General features: G+C 42.4%; 2 protein-coding genes across 2 annotated transcripts; one reads left to right on the top strand and one right to left on the bottom strand.

Moving 5' to 3' along the window:
- Positions 1 to 500: 500 nt before the first annotated feature.
- Positions 501 to 3743, bottom strand: LOC109865678 (ras-related protein ORAB-1-like). Its single transcript, XM_020454046.2, has 6 exons — positions 3570 to 3743; positions 2849 to 2921; positions 2627 to 2722; positions 2421 to 2516; positions 2107 to 2238; positions 501 to 1879 (listed from the first exon to the last, which is right to left on the bottom strand). The coding sequence occupies exons 1-6, from the start codon at positions 3581 to 3583 to the stop codon at positions 1682 to 1684; spliced, it is 609 nt and encodes a 202-aa protein (XP_020309635.1). The 5' UTR covers positions 3584 to 3743; the 3' UTR covers positions 501 to 1681.
- A 4539-nt stretch (positions 3744 to 8282) lies between these two features.
- On the top strand, positions 8283 to 26685 carry LOC109865676 (actin-related protein 2-A). The gene is made up of 9 exons (XM_020454045.2): positions 8283 to 8469; positions 10546 to 10656; positions 14988 to 15203; positions 16006 to 16078; positions 16906 to 17042; positions 17314 to 17463; positions 18853 to 18998; positions 24230 to 24362; positions 24983 to 26685. The coding sequence occupies exons 1-9, from the start codon at positions 8422 to 8424 to the stop codon at positions 25151 to 25153; spliced, it is 1185 nt and encodes a 394-aa protein (XP_020309634.1). The 5' UTR covers positions 8283 to 8421; the 3' UTR covers positions 25154 to 26685.
- The last annotated feature ends 290 nt before the right edge of the window (positions 26686 to 26975 follow it).

Raw genomic sequence — 26975 nt, 5'->3', positions numbered from 1 at the left:
AGCAGAGCGAGAGTAACGACGTGGTGCACAGATCTGCACATATGTTACGTAGTACACAATTTTAAGGGAACACTTTCAAAACTGGCTAAAAAGTATAAAGTACCAGAGAATCCCATTAACTGTTATGTACACTTGTTGCTGGACAGACTCAAAAGTAAGAAGTAAAAAATAGTGTTTTGGCCCCGGCAGGCACAAAAAGGTGGTTGAGCTGGGTAAGAGAAAGTCTAAACATGATCCTTGGGTTGTCCAACTGACATCACCCCATTGAAGGTGAAGTTAAGGTAAGGTTAATAGTAGGGGTTTAGGGTATGGACGTCTCAAGTTCAGCACAACAGCACCATTTACTGGACACAATGGAAGCTAGGCCAAAGATCATACCATTCAGCTTATGAAACAAGAGCACAAAAAGTCTGTCGCATTTCAGAGACTCGGCCTATTTCAGTGTGAAATGTACATGCTGAACAGGTGTAACTATCAGGAAATAATTCCAATAAGACAAATCTTTATTAAAGAATCTCCTTCATTGTTTAATAGTAGACATTGTGCCACAAAAATGTCAAGTCCTCAGCCACAAATCACATGCCGAAATTAAAATGTTCAGCTACTTTTCATGATGTCATATTGCACTTGCTTCTCTACAGGTTTAACTAATCAGTTCTTACATATGTATAAATATATACAGTTGGTAGAATTATTTCAGCGTTTGGTGAAACTTTGTGCTGTTGGTTGAGAGACTGGCGGAGGAAAAACAATGACACTTTCAATGTAGCACGTGTCCATGTGGCATTATGTATGTCAGCAAAACAATTACTCTGTACAGGAATGTTAACTAATGCTAGTGTCATACAAAATTCATTAGACTAAACCCAAATGAGAGATAAGAGCTTGGGCATACAACCATTATGGGCATACAAAAGGTCTCTAGGGCTGGAAGGACATGCCAACAACGCAGTGTGCCAAAAGAATATCATATATACATCCTGCCATAAAGGAACTGGCAAATTATTTGGGGCAACATTATGAAGTTGGACCATGTGACATTGAATGATATTTCCTCTAAATCATTTGGGTTGATTACAGTGAGCAGACATGCTAAGTCATGATGAGTGCATTCCAGATGCATTGTGGGTAAAGTAATCAGTTCTGCCAACATGCATAAAGCTCTTTAAAACATGTGCTTCATTGGGAGTGCTTCCTAAATCATTTGAGGAGATCAGGCCAAAGTCATGCTGATATCCACAGTAAAATGAGAACAAAACCATCGTAGAAAAATGTATTTTTAACTAGCAGACCTGGAGTAAAGAGTCGGACAAGGTTTATTCATATTCCTCTCATTCATAATAATCACCTTGCGCCTTGTTTAAAAATGTCTGGATAAGTTGCAACATCTTAATTTGTATAGGTATGTTTTGGTAATACGTAAAAAATATTCCACATTATGTTAGTGTGTTTCTGTGGGTGTGGATGGGCTTACCATCCTAAAGTGGACCTTGGTGGGGTGGGACATTTCTGGTATTGCAACTGCACACACAATCCAGGCCACTGTCTTCCCTCTCTGTCACTCTCGCCCCCCCCCCCCCCCCCCCGTTTCTCTTTCTTTCTCTATCCCTGTGGAGCATGGTAACTTTTGAGATTAGTAGGTAGGGGTCTGGGTGGATGGCGTTTGGGGGGCTGAGTGGCCTCAGCAGCAGCCTCCAGAGGAGGTCTTGACTGGCGTGCTCTGGATCTTGACGTTGGACTTGTCCGAACCTCCGGCTGTGGCCCCAGGGCCCATTCTCTTCTTGATCTCAGCTGCCATGGTCATGAAGGCCTGCTCCACGTTGGTGGCACTCTTGGCGCTGGCTTCCAAGAAGGGGATCCCTAAATTGTCAGCAAATTCCTGAGGGAGGAAGAGAAAAAGACAGGGGACATATACATATATATATATAAGTGAGTGAGTGAGAGAGAGAAAACAGTAAGGTCTGAGTAGGGGAGAGGCATATACACACCAAGAAAGAGGAAAAGAGATGAGAAAAGAGTGGGGGATAGAACAGGAGTGAGAGAAGATACAACTTAAAAATATAACTTTATTTTTTGTTTTCATTCTGTAACCAGGTAGAGCGTTACCTTGGCCGTTGTGTAGTCCACCAGTTTCTTTGTCGTCAGGTCACATTTGTTGCCTACTAACAGCTTGTTCACGTTTTCACTGGCATAACGGTCAATCTCCTGTAGCCACTGTTTCACGTTATTGAAGGATTCCTGGGGTGTGACAGGAGAGGAGACAACTGTTGATAACTCAACAACCGATGCAATAGACAGCATAACCAGATACACTGAAACTTTTGTTAACTTAGCCTTGTTCTCAAACCTGTGTATCTGCTATGTAAACTCGTTATAGAAAGTGGAAAAAAAATTGAAAAGCGAATGAGGGATGGAGTTACCTGGTCTGTGACGTCGTACACTACAATAATGCCATGCGCTCCTCTGTAGTAACTGGATGTAATTGTCCGGAACCGTTCCTGTCCAGCTGTGTCCCACTGGGGGCCAAATGAGAGCAAAGTCAGACCCAACATCATATACAAATCATAACGTTCCACTTCTGACATTCTTGTGACTCAATCAAGTCATGTCAGCCATAGGTACTCACAATCTGAAGTTTTATGGTCTTTCCATCTAATTCTATGGTCCTAATTTTGAAGTCCACTCCAATAGTGCTAATATAGCTCTCTGTGTATGTGTCGTCCTGAAGAGAAAAACAGAAAATCCATATGGGTGTTCAAAGTACAGTAAAGTTCCCGGGACATCAAACTATTATCTCTCAAAATATCAACATGGCAAAAACACACCTAGACAGAGGCCAGCTACTTACTGCAAATCGGAGGAGAAGGCAAGATTTTCCAACGCCAGAGTCGCCAATCAGAAGCAGCTTGAATAAATAATCACTGAAAGGAGAGTAGACATTTCACGGGTTAAATAAATGTCAATTAATTCAATTTGTTGAAAGTCAAAAACAACAAGGCAATAAATTGTCACATAGTAACTAGTTTTGGCTACTTTAGTGACAAAAGCCAGTCAATCAATAAATGCATTTGTATCACACAATCAAAGTAGCCTTGAATAGAATTAAACACATAGCTAACTAGATAGCTATATTATTGGGCAATTATGGTTAAATTGGTCAGCTGATTTTTTTACACATGTTCATATTTGAAAAAGTCCACAAAGTAGTTGACGTTTTAACTAGCTAACTAACGACGTTACCTAACTGGCCAGCTGTGATAGTAACTAGCTAAATTAGCTACCAGCTGATATTAGCTAGTCTATGTATGGGTAGTTAGCTAGCATTCATGCTAGCTGGCGTTTGAACGTAACTAGGAAGATAAAAACAGGCCCTAATACGCATATTAATAGTCAATATAAAACATGTCTAGAGTGGAGTTGATACAGAACATACCTTATGTCATTGATTTCATGTTTGTAAAGAAGACAAAACAAGTATCTTAAACTAGCTAACAGTTAGCCAGGTAGCGGACGACCGTTAGCTAGCATAAAAACACAGACTGTCATCATTAACCAACAGTGTTACTTACTATTCGGGATTCATCGTTGACTAAGCACGGTAACGTTAAGCAGTTATTCTTTAAAATATTGCTATCATTTGTCGTGGAAAATGTGTGTAATATAATCCAGCAACAATTTTTTTCAGAACAACTGCAACTGGCTAGCTAACTACTCGGAGCCGAGATAATCGAATCAAATATGGCTGCCCTCCTGACCAGGAAATGCCAAACAAACCTATGGGGCTACTGGAAGTTGTAGTCAAATCGTATTAGGCCTACATTATTTATCATCCATCATTTATTTATTAATTATTTCCACTCCATGCATTATCATGGGCTTAAGATAGATCCACACATCTGTCCGATTGTTAAGGGATGCAGAAGAGAGGTAGCCCAACACAGGGCCCGTATTCTTATTGGCAGACTCAACAGCCTTGGTTCCTCAAATGACTGCTTCGCCTGGTTCACCAACTACTTCTCAGCTAGAGTTCAGTGTGTCAAATTGGAGGGCCTGTTGTCCGGACCTCTGGCAGTTTCTATGGGGGTACCACAGGTACCTCAGGCCGACTCTTTTCTCTTTATATATCAATGATGTCGCTCTTGCAGCGGATGATTCCTTGATACATCTCTACGCAGACGATATCATTCTGTATACATCTGGCCCTTCTTTGGACACTGTGTTAAAAAAAACTCCAAAGGTGCTTCAATGCCGTACAACACTCCATCTGTGGCCTCCAACTGCTCTTAAACGCTAGTAAAACTAAATGCATGCTCTTCAACCAATCGCTGCCCTCACCCGCCCGCCCGACTAGCATCACTACTCTGGACGGTTTTGACTTAGAATATGTGGACAACTACAAATACCTAGGTGTCTGGCTAGACTGTAAACTCTCCTTCCAGACTCATATTAAACATCTCCAATCCAAAATTAAATCTAGAATCGGCTTCCTATTTCGCAACAGAACCTCCTTCACTCACGCTGCCAAACATACCCTCGTAAAACTGACCATCCTGCTGATCCTCGACCTCGCGATGTCATTTACAAAATAGCCTCCAACACTCTACTCAGCAAATTGGATGCAGTCTATCACAGTGCCATCCGTTTTGTCACCAAAGCCCCATATACTACCCACCACTGCGACCTGTACACTCTCGTCGTCTGGTCCACGCTACATATTTGTCGTCAGACCCACTGGCTCCAGGTCATCTATAAGTCTTTGCTAGGTAAAGCTCTGCCTTATCTCAGCTCCCTGGTCACCATAACAACACCCACCCGTAGCACACGCTCCAGCAGGTATATCTCACTGGTCATCATCTTTGGGGATGACCAGGGAGATATACCAATGACTGGAATGAAATGCAAAAATCGCTGAGGTTGGAGACTTATATCTCCCTCACTAACATTAAGCATGAGCTATCTGAGCAGTTTACCGATCGCTGCAGCTGTATATAGCCCATCTGTACATAGCCCATCCAACTACCTACCTAATCTCCATATTGTTTTTATTGACTTTTTTGCTCTTTTGCAAGTATTTTTACTTGCACATCATCATCTGCACATCTATCACACCAGTGTTAATTTGTTAAATTGTAATTACTTCGCTACTATGACCTATTTACTGCCAGCAGCATACCACCCTGCATACCACTGCTGGCTTGCTTCTGAAGCTAAGCAGCGTTGGTACTGGTCAGTTTCTGGATGGGAGACCAGATGCTGCTGGAAGTGGTGTTGGAGGGCCAGTAGGAGGCACTCTTTCCTCTGGTCTAAAAATGCCCCAGGGCAGTGATTGGGGACACTACCCTGTGTAGGGTGCAGTCTTTCGGATGGGACGTTAAACGGGTGTCCTGACTCTCTGAGGTCATTAAAGATCCCATGGCACTTATTGTAAGAGTAGGGGTGTTAACCCCAGTGTCCTGGCTAAATACCCATTCTGGACCTCAAACCATCACGGTCACCTACATTTATTTTCCACCATAATTTGTAAATAAATTCATTAAAAATCCTACAATGTGATTTTCTGGATTTTTTTTCTCATTTTGTCTGTCATAGTTGAAGTGTACCTTTGATGACAATTACAGGCCTCTCATCTTTTTAAGTGGGAGAACTTGCACAATTGGTGGCTGACTAAATACTTTTTTGCCCCACTGTACATGGAAAAACAGACCAAAATAAAAAAATATATATAAAGGAAGTTTGACTGTGTTGGTGTGTGTGGACCATGATAGATCCTTAGTAATGTGGACACAGAGGAACGTGAATCTCTCGACCTGCTCCACTACAACCCGTCGGTGAATGGGGGCGTGCTCGGCCCTCTGTTTCTTGTGGTCCAAGATCAGCTTCTTTGTCTGGCACCACACTGCCAGGTCTCCCACCTCCTCCCTATAGACTGTATCATCGTCATCGGTGATCAGGCCCACTAGCGGCGTGTTGTCAGCAAACTTAATGATGGTGTTGGAGTCGTGTGCAGCCACGCAATCATGGGTGAACGTGGAATACAGGATTGGACTAAGCACCAACCCCTGAGGGATGCCCGTGTTGAGGGTGAGAACGGTGGATGTGTTGTTGGCTACCCTAGCCACCTGGGGGCGGCCCGTCAAAGTCCAGGATCCAGTTGCAGAGAGACGTGTTCAGTCCCAGAATCCTTAGCTTAGTGATGAGCTTGGAGGGCACTATGGTGTTGAACGCTGAGCTGTAGTCAATGAACAGCATTCTCACATAGGTGTTCCACTTGTCCAGGTCGGAGAGGGTAGTGTGGAGTGCAATAGAGATCGCGTCATCTGTGGATCTGTCGAGGCTGTATGAAAATTGGAGTGGGTCTAGAGTTTCTGGGATGATGGTGTTGATGTGAGCCATGACCAGCCTTTCAAAGCTTTTCATGGCTACAGATGTGAGTGCAACGGGGCGATAGTCATTTAGACAGTTTACCTTGGCGTTCTTGGGCATAGGGACTATGGTGGTCTGCTTGACACATGTAGGTATTACAGACTGGGTCAGGGAAAGGTTGAAAATGGTCAGCGCATGGTCTGAGTACGCGTCCTGGTAATCCATCTGGCCCTGCAGCTTTGTGAATGTTAACCTGTTTAAAGGTCTTACTCCATTCCTCCTTTGGTCGCCTTTCCTTCCAGTTCTCTGCTGCCACTGACTGGAACGAACTGCAAAAATCACTGAAGCTGGAGATTCCCATCTCCCTCACTGGCTTAAAGAACCATCTGTCAGGACAGCTCACAGATCACTGCACCTGTTCATAGCCCATCTGTAAACAGCCCATCTATCTACCTCATTCCCATACTGTATTTATGTATTTTTCTCCTTTTGCACCACAGTATCTCTACTTGCACATCTACCATTCCAGTGTTTTTAATTGCCATATTGTAATTACTTCGCCACCATGGTCTATTTATTGCCTTAACTCCCTTATTTGATCTTATTTGCACTCACTGTATCTACTTTTTTTCTACTGTATTATTGACGGTATGTTTTGTTCCTTCCATGTGTAACTCTGTGTTGTTGTATGTGTCGAACTGCTATGCTTTATCTTGGCCAGGTCGCAGTTGCAAATGAAAAGTTGTTCTCAACTAGCCTACCTGGTTAAATAAAGGTGAAATAAAAAATAAAAAAACATTGGCTATAGAGACCGTGATCACACAGTCGTGCGGAACAGCTGGTGCTCTCATGCTTGGTTAAGTGTTGCTTGCGTCGCAGCAAGCATAGAAAGCATTTAGCTCATCTGGTAGGCTTGCATCCCTGGGCAGCTCGCGGCTGGGTTTACCTTTGTAATCTGTGATAGTTTGCAAGCCCTGCCACATCTGACAAGTGTCAGAGCCGGCTTAGTAGGATTCAATCTTTTTCCTGTATTGACACTTTTCTTGTTTCATGGTTCGTCTGAGATTTCTTATTTCTTATAAGCATCCGTATTAGTGTCCAGCTCCTTGAAAGCAGCAGCTCTAGCCTTTAGCTCAGTCCAAATGTTGCCTGTAATCCATGGCTCCTGGTTTGGATATGTACGACATATTGTCATTGTGGGTATGACGTTGGTTGATGCACTTATTAATGAAGCCGGTGACCGATGTGGTAAACTCTTCAATGCCATCAGATGAATTCCGGAATTCCAGAACCCTTCCGTATTGAGTATGTCCTGCATCTCTGACTCGTTGAAGTAGAAATCTTCATCCAAATCGAGGTTAGTGATTGCTGTTCTGATGTCCAGAAGCTATTTTCAGTCAAAAGAAACGATGGCGGAAACATTATGATCTGTGAAGATGAAAAAAAAAACACTAAATAGCAGAATTGGACAAGAGCCCATAAAACGGAAGCTATCCTTTGCAGCGCCATTCTCGGATCCCCCATGACCCGGTTGGACATGACTCCAACAGTGTCACCAAGAGGGATCAGCTAATGAAGTTGGCCACTAGAGGCCTCTATCATTTTCTATGGTTGAAATATACTTATTCTGAGAAAATGTGCAATAATTGAAGGTGCCAACAAATTTTACAGTAATTATTAGAATATTTCATTGTCATATAAAAAAAAACAGATGCTCTTCCCTCGACGTAGATCGATCAACTTCACTGTTTTCGGCGTTGGCCCAACAGGCCACCACCTAAATGCATTGATAAAGCTTGCATTATGGATATTTCCAAATTCTGATTGACACAACACCGTCAATCAGTGGGATTGTCGAATAGAAAAGTGTATGGAAAGGCGTTGCCATACGTAATTGGCTGAATTTCTTAGCTATCTCTACCCTGATAGGTGTGTGTGTAATATGGGCATGTGTCATACATTCCGGAAAAAGCCCTTTGCTAGAGCCGGGGTGCTGTTTTCCGCCTTGCCGAAGAAAGTTGTGCCAGGGAGGGTTGCTGGTTTCTGTATTCCGAGAAAATGGACAGCCAGGGAAGGAAAGTGGTGGTTTGCGACAATGGGACCGGGGTAAGTTTACAAACAGACCGTGTTCTATCGTCAAATTATGAGGGTTCCGGCTTTTGTGCAATTTGGCAGATGAGATGGGGAGGAACAGGAAGTAGCTCGCTTCATTGCTAGCTTGTGTAGCCACGGTCTGTCAGTTTGTCAATTAGTTATGCATTCATTGAGGTTGGTGCATCTGTCAATTAGAGGTGGCAAGGTTTACACCGGTCGGTGAAATGTTTAGAGTACCGATTGCTGACTAGAATTCGTGAATCAGTGGGAGTAGCCATAAATATTGTTATCGCTGCTGTCGGCTGCTCGTGCTGACATTGCGAACTCGAATCGTCTCGAGCTAGTTCGGTTGCTGGCCAGCAAACTCAATAGCTAGCCTTAAAATGTACAAATCGCAGTTATTGTTTTATAGCATGCTCCAGAGATCACTTAAATCTCGTGTTCTGCCACATTTAGCTATATCATATGTATTCATCAGACATTACCCTACATTTCCACCCCTTACTTCAATTTGATTGTTAACTCAAACTAACGAGAGCTCTCTTTTCGAACTTGCCAGCGTTATTGTTAATTGCAACGAATTGGGCAAGGAAAAGACGTGATCTATTGCGTTTTATTCAGGAACTCCACATTTTTAGATACTGTTTGGTGTTGTTCACAAAGAATGATCCAGCATCTGTAGCCCAGCCCTCACCCGAAACCTCTTTGTACTTGTAGCAGGTATTTTACACTGCTACGTTGTTGCGTAATTGGATGAGGATTTACGCATATAGTTTAACTTAAACCAGGCACTAACAAACAAGTATCACAATTAAAGTATTGCTACCAACTGTTGAACAAGTTAACCAACTTGTCTCGAGCAGTAGATAATGCGCATGCCTCCTTGTACAGTGAGGAAGTCTGAAACCATTCTTCCATGTAAGGAGTTATCAGATCAATTGCAACTCTCTTGTAAAATATGTTTGTAGACATGAGTCATCTGGTTGAAATGGACAAATAACAATTAATTTATGCTGTTTTCACCTCCACCATTTTACCTTAGTATTTAGCTGGACTATTCTTTCATCGATCTTAAAAAAATATATATATTTTTGTTGGCTGTGTTCCATTCAGTGGTTAGCTGACTTGTCTCTCTCCAGCTACCTACCACAGAGAAACTATGCTGCTTACAGCCTTTATTCACACTGCGAATAAAACAGCCTGATAGCTATTCATAGCTCGGAGAGTGTAAATGGGACACGCTGTACACTGTAGCCTACTTCCTGTCTTTATTCTTGTCTTTGAGTTACCCTTTCCTCTCTGGGCTGATGTCATGTCTACTTGATGATGCATGTCATACACTTATTTTATTCTTCTTACCGGCAGGTTGAGGATGTGGTCATTTATGTAATGTAACGTAGGTGAAAGAAGGAAGATTATATCATTTATGTAGGCCTAAATAAAGCCCAAAGGATTTTTAAACATGCATGGAGAAGCGATCTTATTGATTCATGCGCTAGGCTATTCCTTGAAGCCAAGCGCCTAGTACAACCTAACAGGTTTGAATGAAATTCCCTGCATAGGTTCTCTACGTAACTTCCTAAGCATGCTGCAGGTCAGGCACGTCAGGTAGTGATTGTGGGAGGGTAACACTACCAATGCTGTAACTTTCTCTGTAATCCCTCAGTGTTCACAAACAAAGTAGGGTGGAGTTGCTGGTCTTTTGTCAGTTTTGCGTTTCCCTCACTAATGGTTAGGATTTGGGGAGGGCAAGCTGATCATAAATCTGTACCTAGAGGCAACTCAAACAGCACCACGTGACTCAGAGAAAGTAGATAAGGCTCTAACTTCTGGTTAATGAACAAGACACGTGAAGTGCATTATCGATCGGGCTAGGTTATGTTAGTTATTGGACTAAAAGGTTTTATTTTAATGTAGTCTGCTAAATGCTTTGTGATTTCTAGTATTTGGCTCTAGGCTTATTAATCTTTATACATTTTTTTTATAATTCTGTGTGCTATGAAAATGTATTTGTCCTATGTTACTTACCAACTTGCAAAAAAGGATGTTTGTCACTGACCCTGCCCTTGTCTCTCCCTTTAATCCTAGTTTGTGAAGTGCGGCTATGCAGGCTCCAATTTCCCAGAGCACATTTTCCCGGCGTTGGTTGGCAGGCCAATCATTCGCTCCACAGCTAAAGTGGGAAACATTGAGATCAAGGTAACCTCACTGGTTTACTTCACAGAAGTGTTTAAATCCCTATTATATCTAGACATAAATATATATTCTTTAGTATTTACTCAAGAAAGTGGTAATAACCTGTTTTTGAAGGGGGGTCATCTAAACATTGCATTATTTTAACAGGTAACACACTGAATTCTGTGTGAAATAGGTATTAGAATGTGTGAGTGTAATACAGAATTCATTCTAAAATGGGTCGCTTTTTGTCACACAAGCAGTCACCGATAAATCCACTATAATTGAGAATTTCAATAAGCATTTTTCTACAGCTGGCCATGCTTTCCACCTGGCTAGCCCTACCCCGGTCAACAGCAATCCACCCCCTCACAGCAACTCTGAAAGAGCTGCAAAATCTGGACCCCCTACAAATCAGCCGGGCTAGACAATCTGGACCCTCTCTTTCTAAAATTATCTGCCAAAATTGTTGCAACCCCAATTACTAGCATGTTCAATATCTCTTTTGTATCGTCTGAGATTCCCACAGATTGGCATGTTGCCGCGGTCATCCCTCTCTTCAAAGGGAGAGACACTCTAGACCCAAACTGCTAAAGACCTATATATATTCTAACCTGCCTTTCTAAGGTCTTTGAAAGCCAAGTTAACAAACAGAATACCGACCATTTCGAATCCCACCGTACCTTCTCTGCTACGCAATCTGGTTTCAGAGCTGGTCATGGGTGTACCTCAGCCACGCTCAAGATCCTAAACGATATCATAACCGCCATCGATAAGAGACATTTACTGTGCAGCCGTATTTATTGACAGAGTTGAAATCCTGAGCCAGGTCGATCACAACATTCTTATTGGCAGACTCAACAGCTTTGGTTTCTCAAATGATTGCCTTGCCTGGTTCACCAACTACTTATCTGATAGAGTTCAGTGTGTCAAATCGGAGGGCCTGTTGTCCGGACCTCTGGCAGTCTCTATGGGGGTGCCACAGGGTTCAATTCTCGGCCTGACTCTCTTCTCTGTATACATCAATGATGTCGCTCTTGCTGCTGGGGATTCTCTGATCCACCTCTACGCATACGACACCATTCTGTATACCTCTGGCCCTTCTTTGGACACTGTGTTAACAACCCTCCAGGCAAGCTTCAATGCCATACAACTCTCCTTCTGTGGCCTCCAACTGCTCTTAAATGAAAGTAAAACTAAATGCATGCTCTTCAACCGATCGCTGCCTGCACCCTCCCGCCCGTCCAGCATCACTACTCTGGACGGTTCTGACTTAGAATATGTGGACAACTACAAATACCTAGGTGTCTGGTTAGACTGTAAACTCTCCTTCCAGACTCACATTAAACATCTCCAATCCAAAGTTAAATGTAGAATTGGTTTCCTATTTCGCAACAAAGCATCCTTACCCTCATAAAACTGACCATCCTACCGATCCTCGACTTCGGCGACGTCATTTACAAAATACACTAACACTCTACTCAACAAATTGGATACAGTCTATCACAGCGACCTCTACCACTGCGACCTCTACGCTCTCGTTGGCTGACCCTCGCTTCATACTCGTCGCCAAACCCACTGGCTCCAGGTCATCTACAAGTCTGCTAGGTAAAGCCCCGCCTTATCTCAGCTCACTGATCACCATAGCAGCACCCACCCGTAGCACGCGCTCCAGCAGGTAAATCTCACTGGTCACCCACAAAGACTATTCTTACCTTTGGCTGCCTCTCCTTCCAGTTCTCTGCTGCCAATGGCTGGAACGAACTGCAAAAATCACTGAAGCTGGAGACTCTTACCTCCCTCACTAGCTTTAAGCACCATCTGTCAGAGCAGCTCACAGATCACTGCACCTGTACATAGCCCATCTGTAAATAGCCCATCCAATCTACCTCCTCCCAATACTGTGTTTTTTTTGTCTTGCTCCTTTGCACCCCAGTATCTCTACTTGCATATTCATCTTCTGCACATTCTGCCATTCCAGTGTTTTAATTGCTACATTGTTATTACTTTGCCACCATGGCCTATTTATTGCATTACCTCCCTTATCCTACCTCATTTGCACATGCTGTATATAGATTTTTCTACTGTGTTATTGATCGTATGTTTGTTTGTTCCATGTGTGTAACTGTTGTATGTGTCGAACTGCTTTGCTTTATCTTGGCCAGGTCGCAGTTGCAAATGAGAACGTGTTCTCAGCTAGCCTACCTGGTTAAGTAAAGGTAAAATAAAAAATGTGTACCCATCTGGGGAAAAGGGATACCTAGTCAGTTGCACAATTGAAGAGGTGTGGGGGGCTGCCTTAATTAATCAACATCATCGGTGAGGTTAACTGCCTTGCTCAAGGGCCGAACTGCAGTTTTACTTTTTTACACCTCAGGGATTCGAACCAGTGACCTTTTTGTTACTATCCCAACACTCTTAACCGCTAGGCTAACAACTTCATAGCCCTCATGAATTACATTTTTATTTTTTGTGGAGATTTGGGGAAGTTCTGAAATGGCTGCAATGCCTTGTAGAGCAGACTATGGTTCTAAGTTTTTCAGAACATGAAGACCTACCTGGAGAATGGTGCACATTTCTTGGTTTTCACTACTTTGTTAGATTACATTTAGCTTATTCCCTCCACTGTGAACCTGTTGGCGCAATCTTCCTGACACATATCCTGGATAAGGAAGCTATTTCAATGGAGATTCTTAATTGACCATGCTTTAGTCCAGGACTAGCCTTAATCTGTGTTTGGGGAAACCAGCCCTTTTGAGTTTAGTTTCTCATAGTATTTGTGAGTAAAAAAAAAAAGTATTTCCTCCATTGAGTGTCCTCTGGAAATCCAACACACTGGTCCCTGATATTTACCATGGCTGTTCGAGTCCCAAATGGCACCCTATTCCCTACATAGTGCACTACTTTTAACCCTATGGGTCCTGATCAAAGGTGGTGCACTGCGTAGGGCATAGGGTGTCATTTGGGACGCTGGCCATGATTTGTTGATTTGGCCTAGATGTCGCACCTTGTCTTGCTATCAGGGTATTACACATGAACATTTCCTCTTGATAACATCGCAGCGTTATGAGAGGATGGGCGGGCGTAGGCCATGGTTTTTGTAGGACACGCACAGATTCACCTCTGACCTTGGCTCCTCTGACCTCTCTCTGTTCTATCTTCTGACCCTCTGCTTCATCCCGCTCTTCCTCCCACCTCTCCTCCTCCTCACCTGTTGAGGTAGAATAACAGAAAGATGGTAAGTGTGTATGTTTAGTTTCATGGGTCCCTGCAATCTGCTCGGACAGTGAAATTGCTGCGTTCGTCATCTCTCCGACGAGAGAATTTAAAAAAGGACCAATCTGTCAGTAGTTTGGCTTTGCTTCCTCATTCCCCCTCTACTACTCTTTCCCTGGTTTTCTGTGATGAAATGGTTGTTTCGGCTAACCTTACAAACTGTATTACCTCTGTCTTGTTTTTTTACAAATCAACATGTTAAATACAGTATCTGAACACACTGGCAGACATTCATGGTCTTGTGCACATACAGGCAGTTGCAGAAGGAAACCGTGATATCAATAGTAGAGATATCATCATATACCTTTTGGAGGACAATGGAGGACTCATGACAAGGGGAACATGTCTGCTGAAGCATCTCATGTTAAAATTAAACTTGCAAGCTGCCTCAGAGCAACAACAAAAAAAACGACCACATTTAGCATTAGTTTGCCCATGCAGTTCTCTGCCAATATGAGTGACCTGTTTGTTTGGCAGTAGACAGTCAGGCCTATTGAGTTTGCATATACTATAGGTTCTAGACATTTTCAATAGGCTCTGCATCCCAATTAACCAGATGGACTCCGCTCTACTAACAGTGTGCTCTGACTGCATGGCTGGAATCTCTATCTAATGTGACCTCCTCTACCACCTGCTCTCTGGAGCAGGGCTGAACGTATCGTCAGCTCACTGAAAGCAACGTGCCCGCAGAATGACTAGATGTTGACCACAAGGGATGTTTGACTTGTTTATTGTGGCATGCAAATGTCCTTTTTTAGGGAAGTTCTTTACGTTTGTTCTGTAGAGTGTTTTACGATGGTGGATGTCCTTTTGTGACATTGTTACCTTCGTACCCAAAGCTATCCAGCATTATTTTTGTTGTATAACTGTGGTCAGTCGGCACTGACACTGTGACAGTCAGTTTGTTGCTGTGGTACGTCAATGACTTGGGTGGAGGTCACTGCATCGTTTCTATGCAGTAATATTCAGTGGCTACTGCGCTGTTGGGGTTCCTCCAAAACAGCGGGTTTGTTTTAAAAAGTCACACCCTGGTTTTAGCAGTAGTCTGAAACTCTGCTCTTTATCCCCTCCCTCCCCAGGACCTGATGGTGGGGGATGAGGCGAGCGAGCTGCGCTCCATGCTGGAGGTGAACTACCCCATGGAGAACGGCATCGTGAGGAACTGGGACGACATGAAGCACCTGTGGGACTACACCTTTGGTCCCGAGAAGCTCAACATCGACTCACGCAACTGCAAGATCCTGCTCACCGAGCCGCCCATGAACCCAACCAAGAACCGCGAGAAGATCATTGAGGTGTGTAAACTTTTTCTTTTAAGTGTTTATTTTTGTTAACCCACGACGAATAAATCCGTTGTCAGAGGACAATTTCATTAACATGCTTTAGTTTTGAAAGTGTATTCTGGAGTGTACCTGGGAATGGCTGGAGGAGACTTCCTGTAAGGCCTTTTATAAGGTTCCATTGTAGATCTTAAATGATTCATCGGTCATAACAGTGATGCTCTGTGCTGAGGAGGCACTAGCGCTCCCGCTACGGACGTTTATCTTGGAGTTGCAACTTGCCAGTCATTGTGACTATGGCAGCAGCACTGCCTGGCAGACCTGGGTTCAGCAAGGATTTGAACTCTTTCAAACACTTATAGTCTGATTGAGCCTGTCTGGAGTTTCACATGGGTGGACATTGCACTTTTGGGACTACTCCATTGTTTCCATTGTGCCAGGCAAGGTCAGTCAACCACAGCTAAAGTATCTGAAAGATTTGAAATGGTATTTGAACCTAGGTCTGCTTCCTGGCGACAGCTCCTCAGTGGGAGTCTGTCAGAGCCACTGTTATTGAGTCAGGCTGTCCTCTGTGGGGTGGCCAGTCATGGCTAAATGTTTTGAGGGTAAGTCCTTTTTACCCTTTTCAAATTGAGGTTTATGAACATGGAGGTCTATTCCTTGTGAGTGGAAGTTGAGGTTAGATTTGTTGTGGTTTTCCTAGCAGTGCAAAATGCAAAAACCAAGGTCATTTGTATTAGCAAGATGTTAAGTTGAACTTTTTGCAGTGACTACATATTCCAGTGACATACCCTCGCACTCCCTACCTCTTTCCTAGGTGATGTTTGAGACGTACCAGTTCTCTGGGGTTTACATAGCCATCCAAGCTGTGCTCACACTCTATGCTCAAGGTAGGTTCTTTAAAGCAAAATGATGCAACTAGAAGGAAGGTAGAACACCCTAAACCAGTGAAGAGCACTGGGCACCTGAGATTTCACTCCCAACGAATTGCAAGTTAAAGTACCTTTCAGAACACATGTAGGAGGTTCTACCCGGTAATTAGCTTTTGCTATGTTTCTACCATGGCAGCAACAATTATTTGGGGCTTAAACTTTATTTTCCGGAACAGAAAGTACCAGATATTTACTTTATATTTAAAAATGGTTATTAGTTAGTAGTTGCACAATAATAAGCTATGAGTTCCTTGTTTTCTTTGAGAAACAAATTAAAACAATTGATTTGGTACCAGATAGTTACCAATTATTTTAAGTACCAGAAACTACCCATTGATACCACATTATTTTCCTACCGTAGTAAATACCTCGTATCATAAAATAAAGTGCTTCCATTTGTGCTGTACTGTTTGTAACATTGGTCTTTCTCTGGAAAAAAAAATAAACACAGGCTGTGCTAATGTGTGACCCTTTCAGTAGCAGGCCGAGAGTTGAATATGCAGTAGCGTGTAGTTGAGTACGTAGCTGTGTACTTCGTGTTCTATACTAGACTTTCATTTGTAGGACGTAGGCCTTTCATTGTCCCATGCATTTTTGTTTGTTGATATTGAACTAATGTATTCTGACGGAAAACTCTGACACCAAGAAATTGGTAATGACAATTAATAAAAAGCTTTCCGTTTCAAACGAGTAATGACAGAAATGGTCTATAATGTTAATGGGCTTTTGAAATGGCCCTATTCTGTTGGCGCTGCTGTTTAAAAAAATATATATATATTTTTTAGGTCTCCTGACCGGCGTGGTGGTGGACTCTGGTGATGGCGTCACCCACATCTGCCCCGTGTACGAAGGCTTCTCCCTGCCCCACCTGACCCGACGCCTGGACATTGCAGGACGGGACATTACACGCTACCTCATCAAGGTACACCCTCGTTCCCCACGGGTGACTCAGGCTGTCGTAGAATGTCCTGTCCAGAAACAACTCCTAGCCCCTAGCATGTGTAGATGTGAGAAGACTGATTAAGGCATTATGATGGATATTGCACCTTGCCCATTGGTGCTTCCACCATATATATTTATAACTTATAACTATCTTGCCTAATAATATTAGTTTTGCGGTCCTTTACAACCTATGAGATCTCTGCAAACCAACCAAACACATCCCTTACCTCTGACTTTTATCCATCATCCAGTTGCTGTTGCTGAGGGGCTATGCCTTCAACCACTCGGCGGACTTTGAGACGGTGCGCATGATGAAGGAGAAGCTCTGCTACGTGGGCTACAACATCGAGCAGGAGCAGAAGCTGGCGCTGGAGACCACCGTGCTGGTTGAGTCCTATACGGTCAGTAACATAGTCCTACAACGTCATCATCCTGGTCGAGTCCTACACTTTCAGTCCTTATTGTACAACCCTGTTTCGAAGTATTTTCTCTTGTTGTTTTTGGGCATTCTGAGCCCAACCCTGATTTGTCATCTACAGCACACCAGATCAGTGTTTGGACTAGTTAAAGTCCTATTACTAGTTACTTTTGTTAAATGTAACGCGTTATGTTATAATATTATCATCAGTACATAATGTATAGAAGGCACATTTGTCACTAGACAGAAAAGCCTAGAGGCTTTCCCATCACAGAAGTGATCAATGGCAAATATCAGAGTTGCACCCTCTATATATTTCTATGGAGAGCGGCTGCCATGACATTTCTCCAAACAGCCTTTCTCTGCTCGCTCGAGAATTAACTGAAACAATTTGAGATCGGCTCATGGGAAACGCGCCCGGTAGAGGGATGATTCTGAAAGTAATGCACACGTTGTTTGACAGTAACTGTAATATTACCCAATTTGAAAAAGCTACAAGTTACTTATAAAAGTAATCTGATTACGTAATGCATTACTTTTAAAAACACATTACCCCCAACACTGCACCAAATTATACTTATTAAAGTCTTGCATGGTAAGGGTAACACCATCCTACACCAAGAATAATAGGATTAATCTGTATTTGAAGCCTGGCTATATGGTAACAGTGCCTCCTTGTGGACATAATGTATCATGCAGATGATCAGGTTATAATTTTAGAGCATTAGAAGCCATATTTAGTGTGGGAGGAGCTCTTGAACCAAGCTCTGGATGCCCCCAGGTTACTTAGTCAAGTCAACCACGTGCCCAAATCCCTGAGCAACCCGGGTTCAATTGCCGGTAGGGGTCCCTGTGATGTAAATAGGGACTGGATGGAATTTTTCATGTGTGGCGGGCGGTGGCGCACCTCCTTGTTTCCCTGCCCAAATCCTGGAGAGAGAAGGAGAGGCGGAGGACAGAGGATGGAACAAAAGCACTACTGTGGTTTTGAAGAAATGACCCCCCCCTCCCCCTCCATCCATGGGCGTGACATCATTTCCTGTACGACCCAGACTCCCACGCCACGTGCTGACCTGGTGTCTGTTTCCTCCTCTGGACTCCAGACTGGAGCCGTCAATGGGCCCTTTATGCTCCCTCCCTCATAATGTTCCACCACGCTCTGTAAAAGGCCTACTGTATGTCTGCCGGCTCCATCTGACCAGAGGTTGAGAGACTCTTACTTAACGTTGCCAGTTCCAAACATTGTCTATTGTCCATCTCTAGCCTAGCATTGCCTTCAGATTTCCCTAGCGGTGTTCAAACAGAAGAAAGCCATCTTAATGTCAATTAAATGCTTTCCGATGTGTGAATGTTCCCCTTTCTGTGTCCCCAGCTCCCCGACGGCAGGATGATCAAGGTGGGAGGGGAGCGGTTTGAAGCCCCTGAGGCTCTATTCCAGCCCCACCTCATCAATGTGGAGGGAGTCGGGGTGGCAGAGCTTCTCTTCAATACTATCAATGCAGCAGACATCGACACCAGGTAACTCCACGACCGACTCCCCCTACTTACTAGTGACCTAGTAGTGTCCAACCCTCTTTCACTTCTTTGCCATTTCATTAGTTAACGTTCTAGTCATTGAGTGGATTTTAGAGAAACAACAAATGTCGGTACATACAAGTGTCTTATCGGCTGAAAGCTTAAATTCTTGTTAAAATAACTGCACTGTCCAATTTACAGTAGCTATTACTTCGAAAAAATGCCATGCTATTGTTTGAGAGCTCCTAACAACAAAAGTTTTTACCACGATAGGTTTGATAAATTCACCTCTGAAGGTGAAATGTGTACTTACATTCTGAAATCTTGCTCTGATTTATCATCCAAAGGGTCCGAGATAACATGAAGTGTCGTTTTGTTAGATAAATATCATTTTTCATATCCTAAAAAGGTTCATACAGCATGCACAATCGATTTTGTATTTCCACTTGTTGAATTTGCAAAGAAAGGAATCTGAAAATTTCACCCTAAATGTTGTTTCAATTAGTCAAATCACATTTGTATCTATTCCTCAGAGATCCTAGAAGGTAACAACACTTCACTATTTCATTAGGGGTGTAGTATATCCTATAGGACATCATATTTGGTCAGAGAGTGCAGCCTTCATGGCACGCCAAAGATGCGTGCGGCCATCATTTGAACGACTATCTTTGTCAAATAAGCACCAATCGGAGTCAAACATAACTAGCTAGAAAACCAATGAGCTGGGCTTTACGGGAGTATCCGGAAACCATGTATATGTCGTCATATGTAGCTACTAACCTTGTACGACAGCATGCCTTTTCATTTTGGACAAAAATTCTAAGGATATTCAGAGTTAAACTGTTTTTTGCAAATGTTGAACTTATAATTTGGCTACTTGTACTTGGTAAGCTAAATCAAAGTCCAAGTATACAGATTTGACGATATTCTTGCAGAAAAATGGAATATGAATGCAAATGTCTCCTTCACGATTTGCCCAAATGTGCCTGGGTACTTCACACAAAGTGTTGTAGGTCAGTCATTCTTCAAGTAATCCATCTGAAACTTTGCACATACACTGCTGCCATCTTGTGGACACTATCGGAATTACAACCAGAGTGATGGCTAGAACTATGATCTTTCTCTTGCATTTCAAAGATAGTGGTAGAGAAATACTTTTTATCTCTCTCTTCAGTATTTTCTTATACCAGATCTATTGTGTATTATTCTCCTACATTCAATTCACATTTCCACAAACTTCAGTGTTTCCTTTCAAATGGTACCAGGGATATGCATATCCTTGCTACAGGCAGTCAGTTTTGGGTTTGTCATTTAGGCGAAACATTTTAAAAAAGGAGGATATCCCTAAGAAGTAAAAACAAAACAAAAAAATGACTGAGTGACTAGCACCCATTGCTAAAAATTCCCTATTCCCTCAACCCTTGCTCTCGTTACGTGACACATGTATGCGTCTCATGCACGTGACCAATAAGGCCTGCCCTATAGCATATCATAATCGCATCAATAAATTGGTTCTAACAAACTGAAACGTTACAGCAAAATGGATGCAGAGGACATGACAAATAAACTAGAAACAGTTGAATGTTTGCTGGTTGCTCAGGAGGTAAAGGGGAAGTCAGATGTGTTTAATAAATTTGACTAGTTGTGGAAAATACTGGAGATCAAGAAAAATAAGTTGAGGAAGTGCTGGGTGCATATTATGTGTTCCAAACAGGTACTGTTATAATTGTTCTAACCGTTTGAAACAATATAAACAACACAAAATAAATGATAAGCGGACCAGAGAGGCTGTTGTAACGTTTTAATTGTAAAGCCTTTATTGCAGCAAAGACTAAACCGTAGCATTCATTCGTTAATGCAATTCCCAAATGGAACGGTTTAGGCCTATTTATCTTTATGCTAATTATTCAATATTCGCTTTATTGTATTTTAACTAAAATGCTTGATTGCTTTTCAAATCATGAATGACTTGTCTGCTGTGTGATGACATGAACTAATAAATGATTGATTGATACGGTAGCTTATAAGTATTAAAACATAGGCCTACGTAAGTTAAGGTATTAAGACGAAACAGGATGTGCTCTTTGGCCTACAGCTCGATGATGGTTATACAAGGCTGATATACTAAACCTACTTATTATTATGATGTTCATGATAATAATTAAAAAGAACAATAAGGGGATCAAGGAAAATGGAGGGTTATTATTATAAATCTACTATTTTTCTGAAAGATACAATTTTGGAAAGATGTAAACACTAAATGGAAAAAAGTGTGTACTCCTTTACAGCATAGCAAAGATTAAAAAATGTGTGATTGTTTATCGATGTGGTTGCATGAGGCTTGGTACTCACGGAATCAGTAGGCTATTAGACACACTCAAACAGGCAACAGAAGTAGGATCTGTCTTATTTCTGTAGATGTACAGTACCAGTCAAGAGTTTGGACACCTACTCTTTCCAGGGTTTTTCTTTATTTTGACTATTTTCTACATTGTAGAAGACATAAACTATGAAATGACACACATGGAACCAAAAAAGTGTTAAACAAATCCAAATATATTTTAGGTTCTTCAAAGTAGCCACCATCATTACTTTTAGACATGAAGGTCAGTCAAGCCGGAAAATTTCAAGAACTTCGAACATTTGCAGTCGCAATAACCATCAAGCGCTATGATGAAACTGGCTCTGAGGAATGCCACAGGAATGGAAGACCGAGTTACCTCTGCTGCAGAGGAGAGTTACCAGTCTTAGAAATGGCAGCCCAAATAAATGCTTTACAGAGTTCAAGTAACACACATTTCAACATCAACTGTTCAGAGGAGACTTTGAATCAGACCTTCATGGTCGAATTGCTGCAAAGAAATCACTACTAAAGGACACCAATAAAAAGAAGACTTGCTTGATGACAGCTTTGCACATTCTTGGCATTCTCTCAACCAGCTTCATGAGGTAGTCACCTGGAATGCACTTCATTTAACAGGCGTGCTTTAAGGTAATTTGTGGAATTTGTTAATGCGTTTGAGCTAATCAGTTGTGTTGTGACAAGTTAGGGTAGGTATACAGAAGATAGCCCTGTTTGGTGAAAGACCAAGTCCATATTATTTTAAGGACAGCTCAAATGAGCAAAGAGAAATGACAGTCCATTGACTGACCTTAATGTCTGAAAGTAATCTGGATAATTTCAAGAACTTTGAAAGGCTGCTGCCTACATTGAGACCCAATCACTGGCCACTTCAATAAATGGATCACTAGTCACTTTAAACATTGCCACTTTAAATAATGATTACATATCTTACATTATTCATGTGTATATACTGTATTTTATACCTTCTATTGCACCTTGCCTATGCTGGTTGGCCATCACTCATCCATATATTTATATGTACATATTCTCATTCAGCCCTTTAGATTTGTGTATTAGGTAGTTGTTGGGAAATGGTTAGATATTACTACACTGTCGGTACTAGAAGCACAAGCATTTTGCCACGCTCGCATTATCATCTGCTAACCATGTGTATGTGACCAATACGATTTGATTTGAAGTTTCAAGTGCAGTCGCAAGAGCTATGATGAAACCGGCTCTCATGAGGTCCGCCACAGGAACGGAAGACCCAGAGTTACCTCTGCTGCAGAGGATAAGTTCATTAGTTACCAGCCTTTGCAGGCCAAATAAATGCTTCAGAGTTCAAGTAACAGACACATTTTAACATCAACTGTTCAGAGGAGACTGTGTGAATCAGACCTTCATGGTCTAATTGCTGCAAAGAAACCACTACTAAAGGACACCAATAAGAAGAGACTTGCATGGTCCTAGAAACACCAGCAATGGACATTAGACTGGTGGAAATCTGTCCTTTTGGTCTGAGTCCAAATTTGAGATTTTTGGTGTCTTTGTGAGATGCAGAATTGGTGAACGGATTATCTCCGCATGTGGGGTGTTCTGCTGGTGACAGTCTGTGATTTATTTAGAATTCAAGGCACACTTAACCAGCATGTCTACCACAGCATTCTGCAGCAATACGCCATCCCATCTGCGTTGCTCTTTGTCCCACTATCATTTGTTTTTCAACAGGACAATAAGAACCAAAACACACCTCCAGGCTGTGTAAGGGCTATTTAACCAAGATGGAGAGTGATGGAGTGCTGCATCAGATGACCTGGCCTCCACGATCACCCGACTTCAACCCAATTGAGATGGTTTGGGATGAGTTGGACTGCAGAGTGAAGGAAAAGCAGCCAAAAAGTTCTCCGCATATGTGGGAACTCTTTCAAGCATTTTAGGTGAAGCTGGTTGAGAGAATGCAAGGAGTGTGCAAAGCTGTCATCAAGGCAAAGGGTGGCTACTTTGAAGAAACTCAAATCTAAAATATATTTAGATAAAAAAAAAAATTGTTGTTGGTTACTACATGATTCCATATGTGTTATTTCATAGTTTTGATGTCAACGCTATTATTCTACAATGTAGAAAATGGTCAACAAAAAACAACAGCCTTTGAATGAGTGTCCAAACTTCTGTCTGGTACTGTGTATGGATGATTAATAAAGCCAGACATATTTAACAGTTGGGTTGTTTATAGACCTAATTTAAGTTGTCGTTTCCTCTCTCCTCACTTTTCTTAGACAAAAATTAAGGCGAGGGCTATTTTCTCGTCTCCCAACTCTGCTGCTGCCTCCGACGCATTGTTCTCAACACCAATATGCTGGTTAACTTTGATATTACGCATATAGCAACATGGTCTAGGAAAAGGCGCCAATTCAACAGCTCACTCATGTTTCACGACCGCGGACAGTGACCACTATCCAACGAGAGACAGCATTTGTTATAAAATAGTATTTTTATTAGTGGTGCACCATTGTTCTTATGTAATATACAATTTCAGCAATTCATGTCTTAGACAGTATTTTTTTTGCTACTGCTCAACTAATGAAATCTGTTGGCCAACAGCCAATTGACCAGTCGACTAAATGGGGTCAGTCCTAGATTATCAAAATATTTCTCCATATATTGTATTTTTTTGGGGGGTCTAATATTCTATACATCCCTTTTTCTCTTCTGAAAACATCCTCACTTTCTCTCCTCAGGGCTGAATTCTACAAACACATTGTGGCAAAATGTTCTCTTTTTCCTCTCTCCATGTCGCCCTTCTTATTCACCTTAAGTTATTTCTCTCCATCACCTCTTCCTTCATCCAGGTCTTCTCTCCTCCCTAAACGTCTTCTCCTTCGCTCCACAGGTCTGAGTTCTACAAACACATAGTGCTGTCAGGGGGCTCCACCATGTACCCTGGCCTTCCCTCTCGACTGGAGCGTGAGCTCAAGCAGCTCTACCTGGAGCGCGTGCTGAAGGGAGATGTGGATAAGCTCTCGGTGAGGGCACACACAGAACGCCATTTGTATCTTTGAAGTAGCATGCTTTAAATACATGTCATATTTTATTTTTGCTGTTTTTAGTGCAGGTTTTAACTGTCCAATGTTTGACTTTTAACAGATGGACAACTACTAACTGACATTTAACGATCCATTTTCTCACTGCAGTCATTTGATCAGCCACCAGGAGGCGGTGTTGCCCTAAATTGAATTAGTGCACAACACGAGCACTGAGGGTTTCAACACAGAGGGAACTATCTTTGTCATGGGACCATGTTTAAATCATGCGCTCAACAACTAAATTAAAATATAATGTCTCATTGTTCCTCACTCATTCCTTTACACACTGATTGCTCAATTTGACAATATCCACTTCAGCATTTTCAATGCCAGGCCTGCTGGTTCAGTTCATGTAATTATTAGATGATTTCACACCTATTTTTTTGTTAAGGTTGTTAAGACAGACATTTTTCCTCCCACTCTTTGCTCTCTTTCCCTTTCCTTATTTCTCCTCTTCCCCCTATTCTTATGCTTTCCCTTCTCACACTCTTCCCTTCTCACACTCTTCCCTTCTCCTCCTTATCTTCTATTCTGGCTCCTCCTTTCCTGCTTGTGTGCAGAAATTCAAGATCCGGATCGAGGACCCCCCTCGGCGCAAGCACATGGTGTTCCTGGGCGGGGCTGTGCTGGCCGACATCATGAAGGACAAGGACAACTTCTGGCTGACAAGGGAGGAGTACCAGGAGAAGGGGGTGCGTGTCCTGGAGAAGCTGGGGGTCACTGTCAGATAAACCCCCCCCCCCCCCAGATGCACATGTCTGGGCTAAGTCTAAAATGGCACCCTATTCCCTTATTGCACTACTTTTGACCACACCCCATAGGGTAGTGCACTATCTCAGGAATAGGGTGCCATTTGGGATGTAGCCTTGGTCTTGTCTCCCGCCCTCCTTCTCTGCTACGTCCTCCACTTGATATCCATCTACAGCTCACTTCTTCGTGACCCGATCATCTGTTTTTACCACCCCTGTCCCAGATTCGCTCGCTCACTCTCCAAGGGCATGTTGTGACAGACTGTTGGGGAGGTGGGAGGAGATGGATGAGGTGCTGACAACATGTCTCCTGGGAATAGTTTCAATCACGTTGCCCAACTTATTCGGTCAAAACACGATCCCAATGATCATCAAGATGAAGTCAATTATTATTATTAGGGATTCATTTATAGAGGGGTGTCGGATTCTCCTGTGTTGTGGGCACAGGGTACACAAGGGGCCTCCATCTAAGGCAAGCTGCCTTTTTTAAAATGGTAAATTCCACCCTTCTGCCTATCCTGTCTTTTGTCCAGTCTTAATGAGCAGGTGATTTCTTGCTCCTCTTGAGGAGGTTGTGTTAATGTTGGGGAGGTCAGGGGGTGATGGTGGATTAGAGTGCAGGTGGTTTTTGGGGCATGTTTCTCCTTCTCACAGGGTCCACCTGCCCACTTGTCTGAATCCCATATCTAGTCTGTTGCCATTGTGTCGTTAGAGGGATGTGATGACAACAAATAAAACGGTTGGCCTTCCCTCACGATAAAGGCATTTCATTCCACTGATGGCTAAATATTTGCCATGTATTCAATTCCAATGAGGACTGCTCAGCCTTTTCTTTGAAGTCATGTTTTGTGCTCACATTAATTTTGCTGATGCGCTTTCCTTTTGGAGAAGAAGTGGTTTTGCCTTTCGTTTTGTCAGACGGACAAAAAACGTCTTGTATTGTTTTTGCAGTGCATTACTCCCGTGTTTGTTTTCGTAACGAGTGCGGATGTGTCGTCCTCATGGCTGTTGGACACACAAGTCATTTGGTTTTTAAGGTCTGGGTTACATTTTGCCCTCAACAGCAGGTCTAGGATCTCTATCCCAGGCCTATCCTTAACCATTGTGAGCTAAACAATGCATCAGACCTAGGACCAGTTGTTAAGGGCATACTGAACCGTAACCTGTTTAGAGGGGCAGTCATTCTGAGACCAGTAGGAACTCTCCCTAGTCTCCGCTCCAGTGAAGATTCTTTTTTGTTAAATCTTTTTTTTAGGTCGGGTTGTTGGGTATTGAACATTTGTAATATTAATAAGAATCAGTAGACATGGAGACCACATAAAAGCTGGTATTTAAGGTTTTCCTTTTTTGGTTTTCATATGTATATGAACTTACACAATATATGTGTATCATTTTCTTTTTTATCCAAACAGTCATCCAGTGCCAAGTGCAGTTATTGTAGCTGGGTTTTTTTTTTTTTTTCATAGCATAACTGCCTACCGCTGATTTTTAAATAAAGCAAAGTGATTTATAAATACCTGGTGGTGCGCTGTCTTTGAGATGTACCAAGTGGTCGCCATAAATACTTGTGACATTATCGTCGTTGTCGGCAGTGATCCTAAATAAGACCAAATTAGAAGGCAGATGGAATTGCCTCAAAAGAATGAGTTGGTACATTCACGTGTACGGATGCATGGGTGTGCTGTGTAACTATGTGGTCATATTTAGAATGAAGGCTGCAGAGAACAAGAATGCGAGTGGCTTCTTTGTGACTGTCAATTTTTTTTATTTGTCACGTTCGTAAACAACCGGTGTAGGCTAACAG

This window comes from Oncorhynchus kisutch, linkage group LG20, assembly GCF_002021735.2.
Source record: "Oncorhynchus kisutch isolate 150728-3 linkage group LG20, Okis_V2, whole genome shotgun sequence".
Taxonomy (NCBI): Eukaryota; Metazoa; Chordata; class Actinopteri; order Salmoniformes; family Salmonidae; genus Oncorhynchus; species Oncorhynchus kisutch.
The sequence above is the reverse complement of the archived record's forward strand: the minus strand, read 5'-3'. Positions and strand labels throughout refer to the sequence as shown.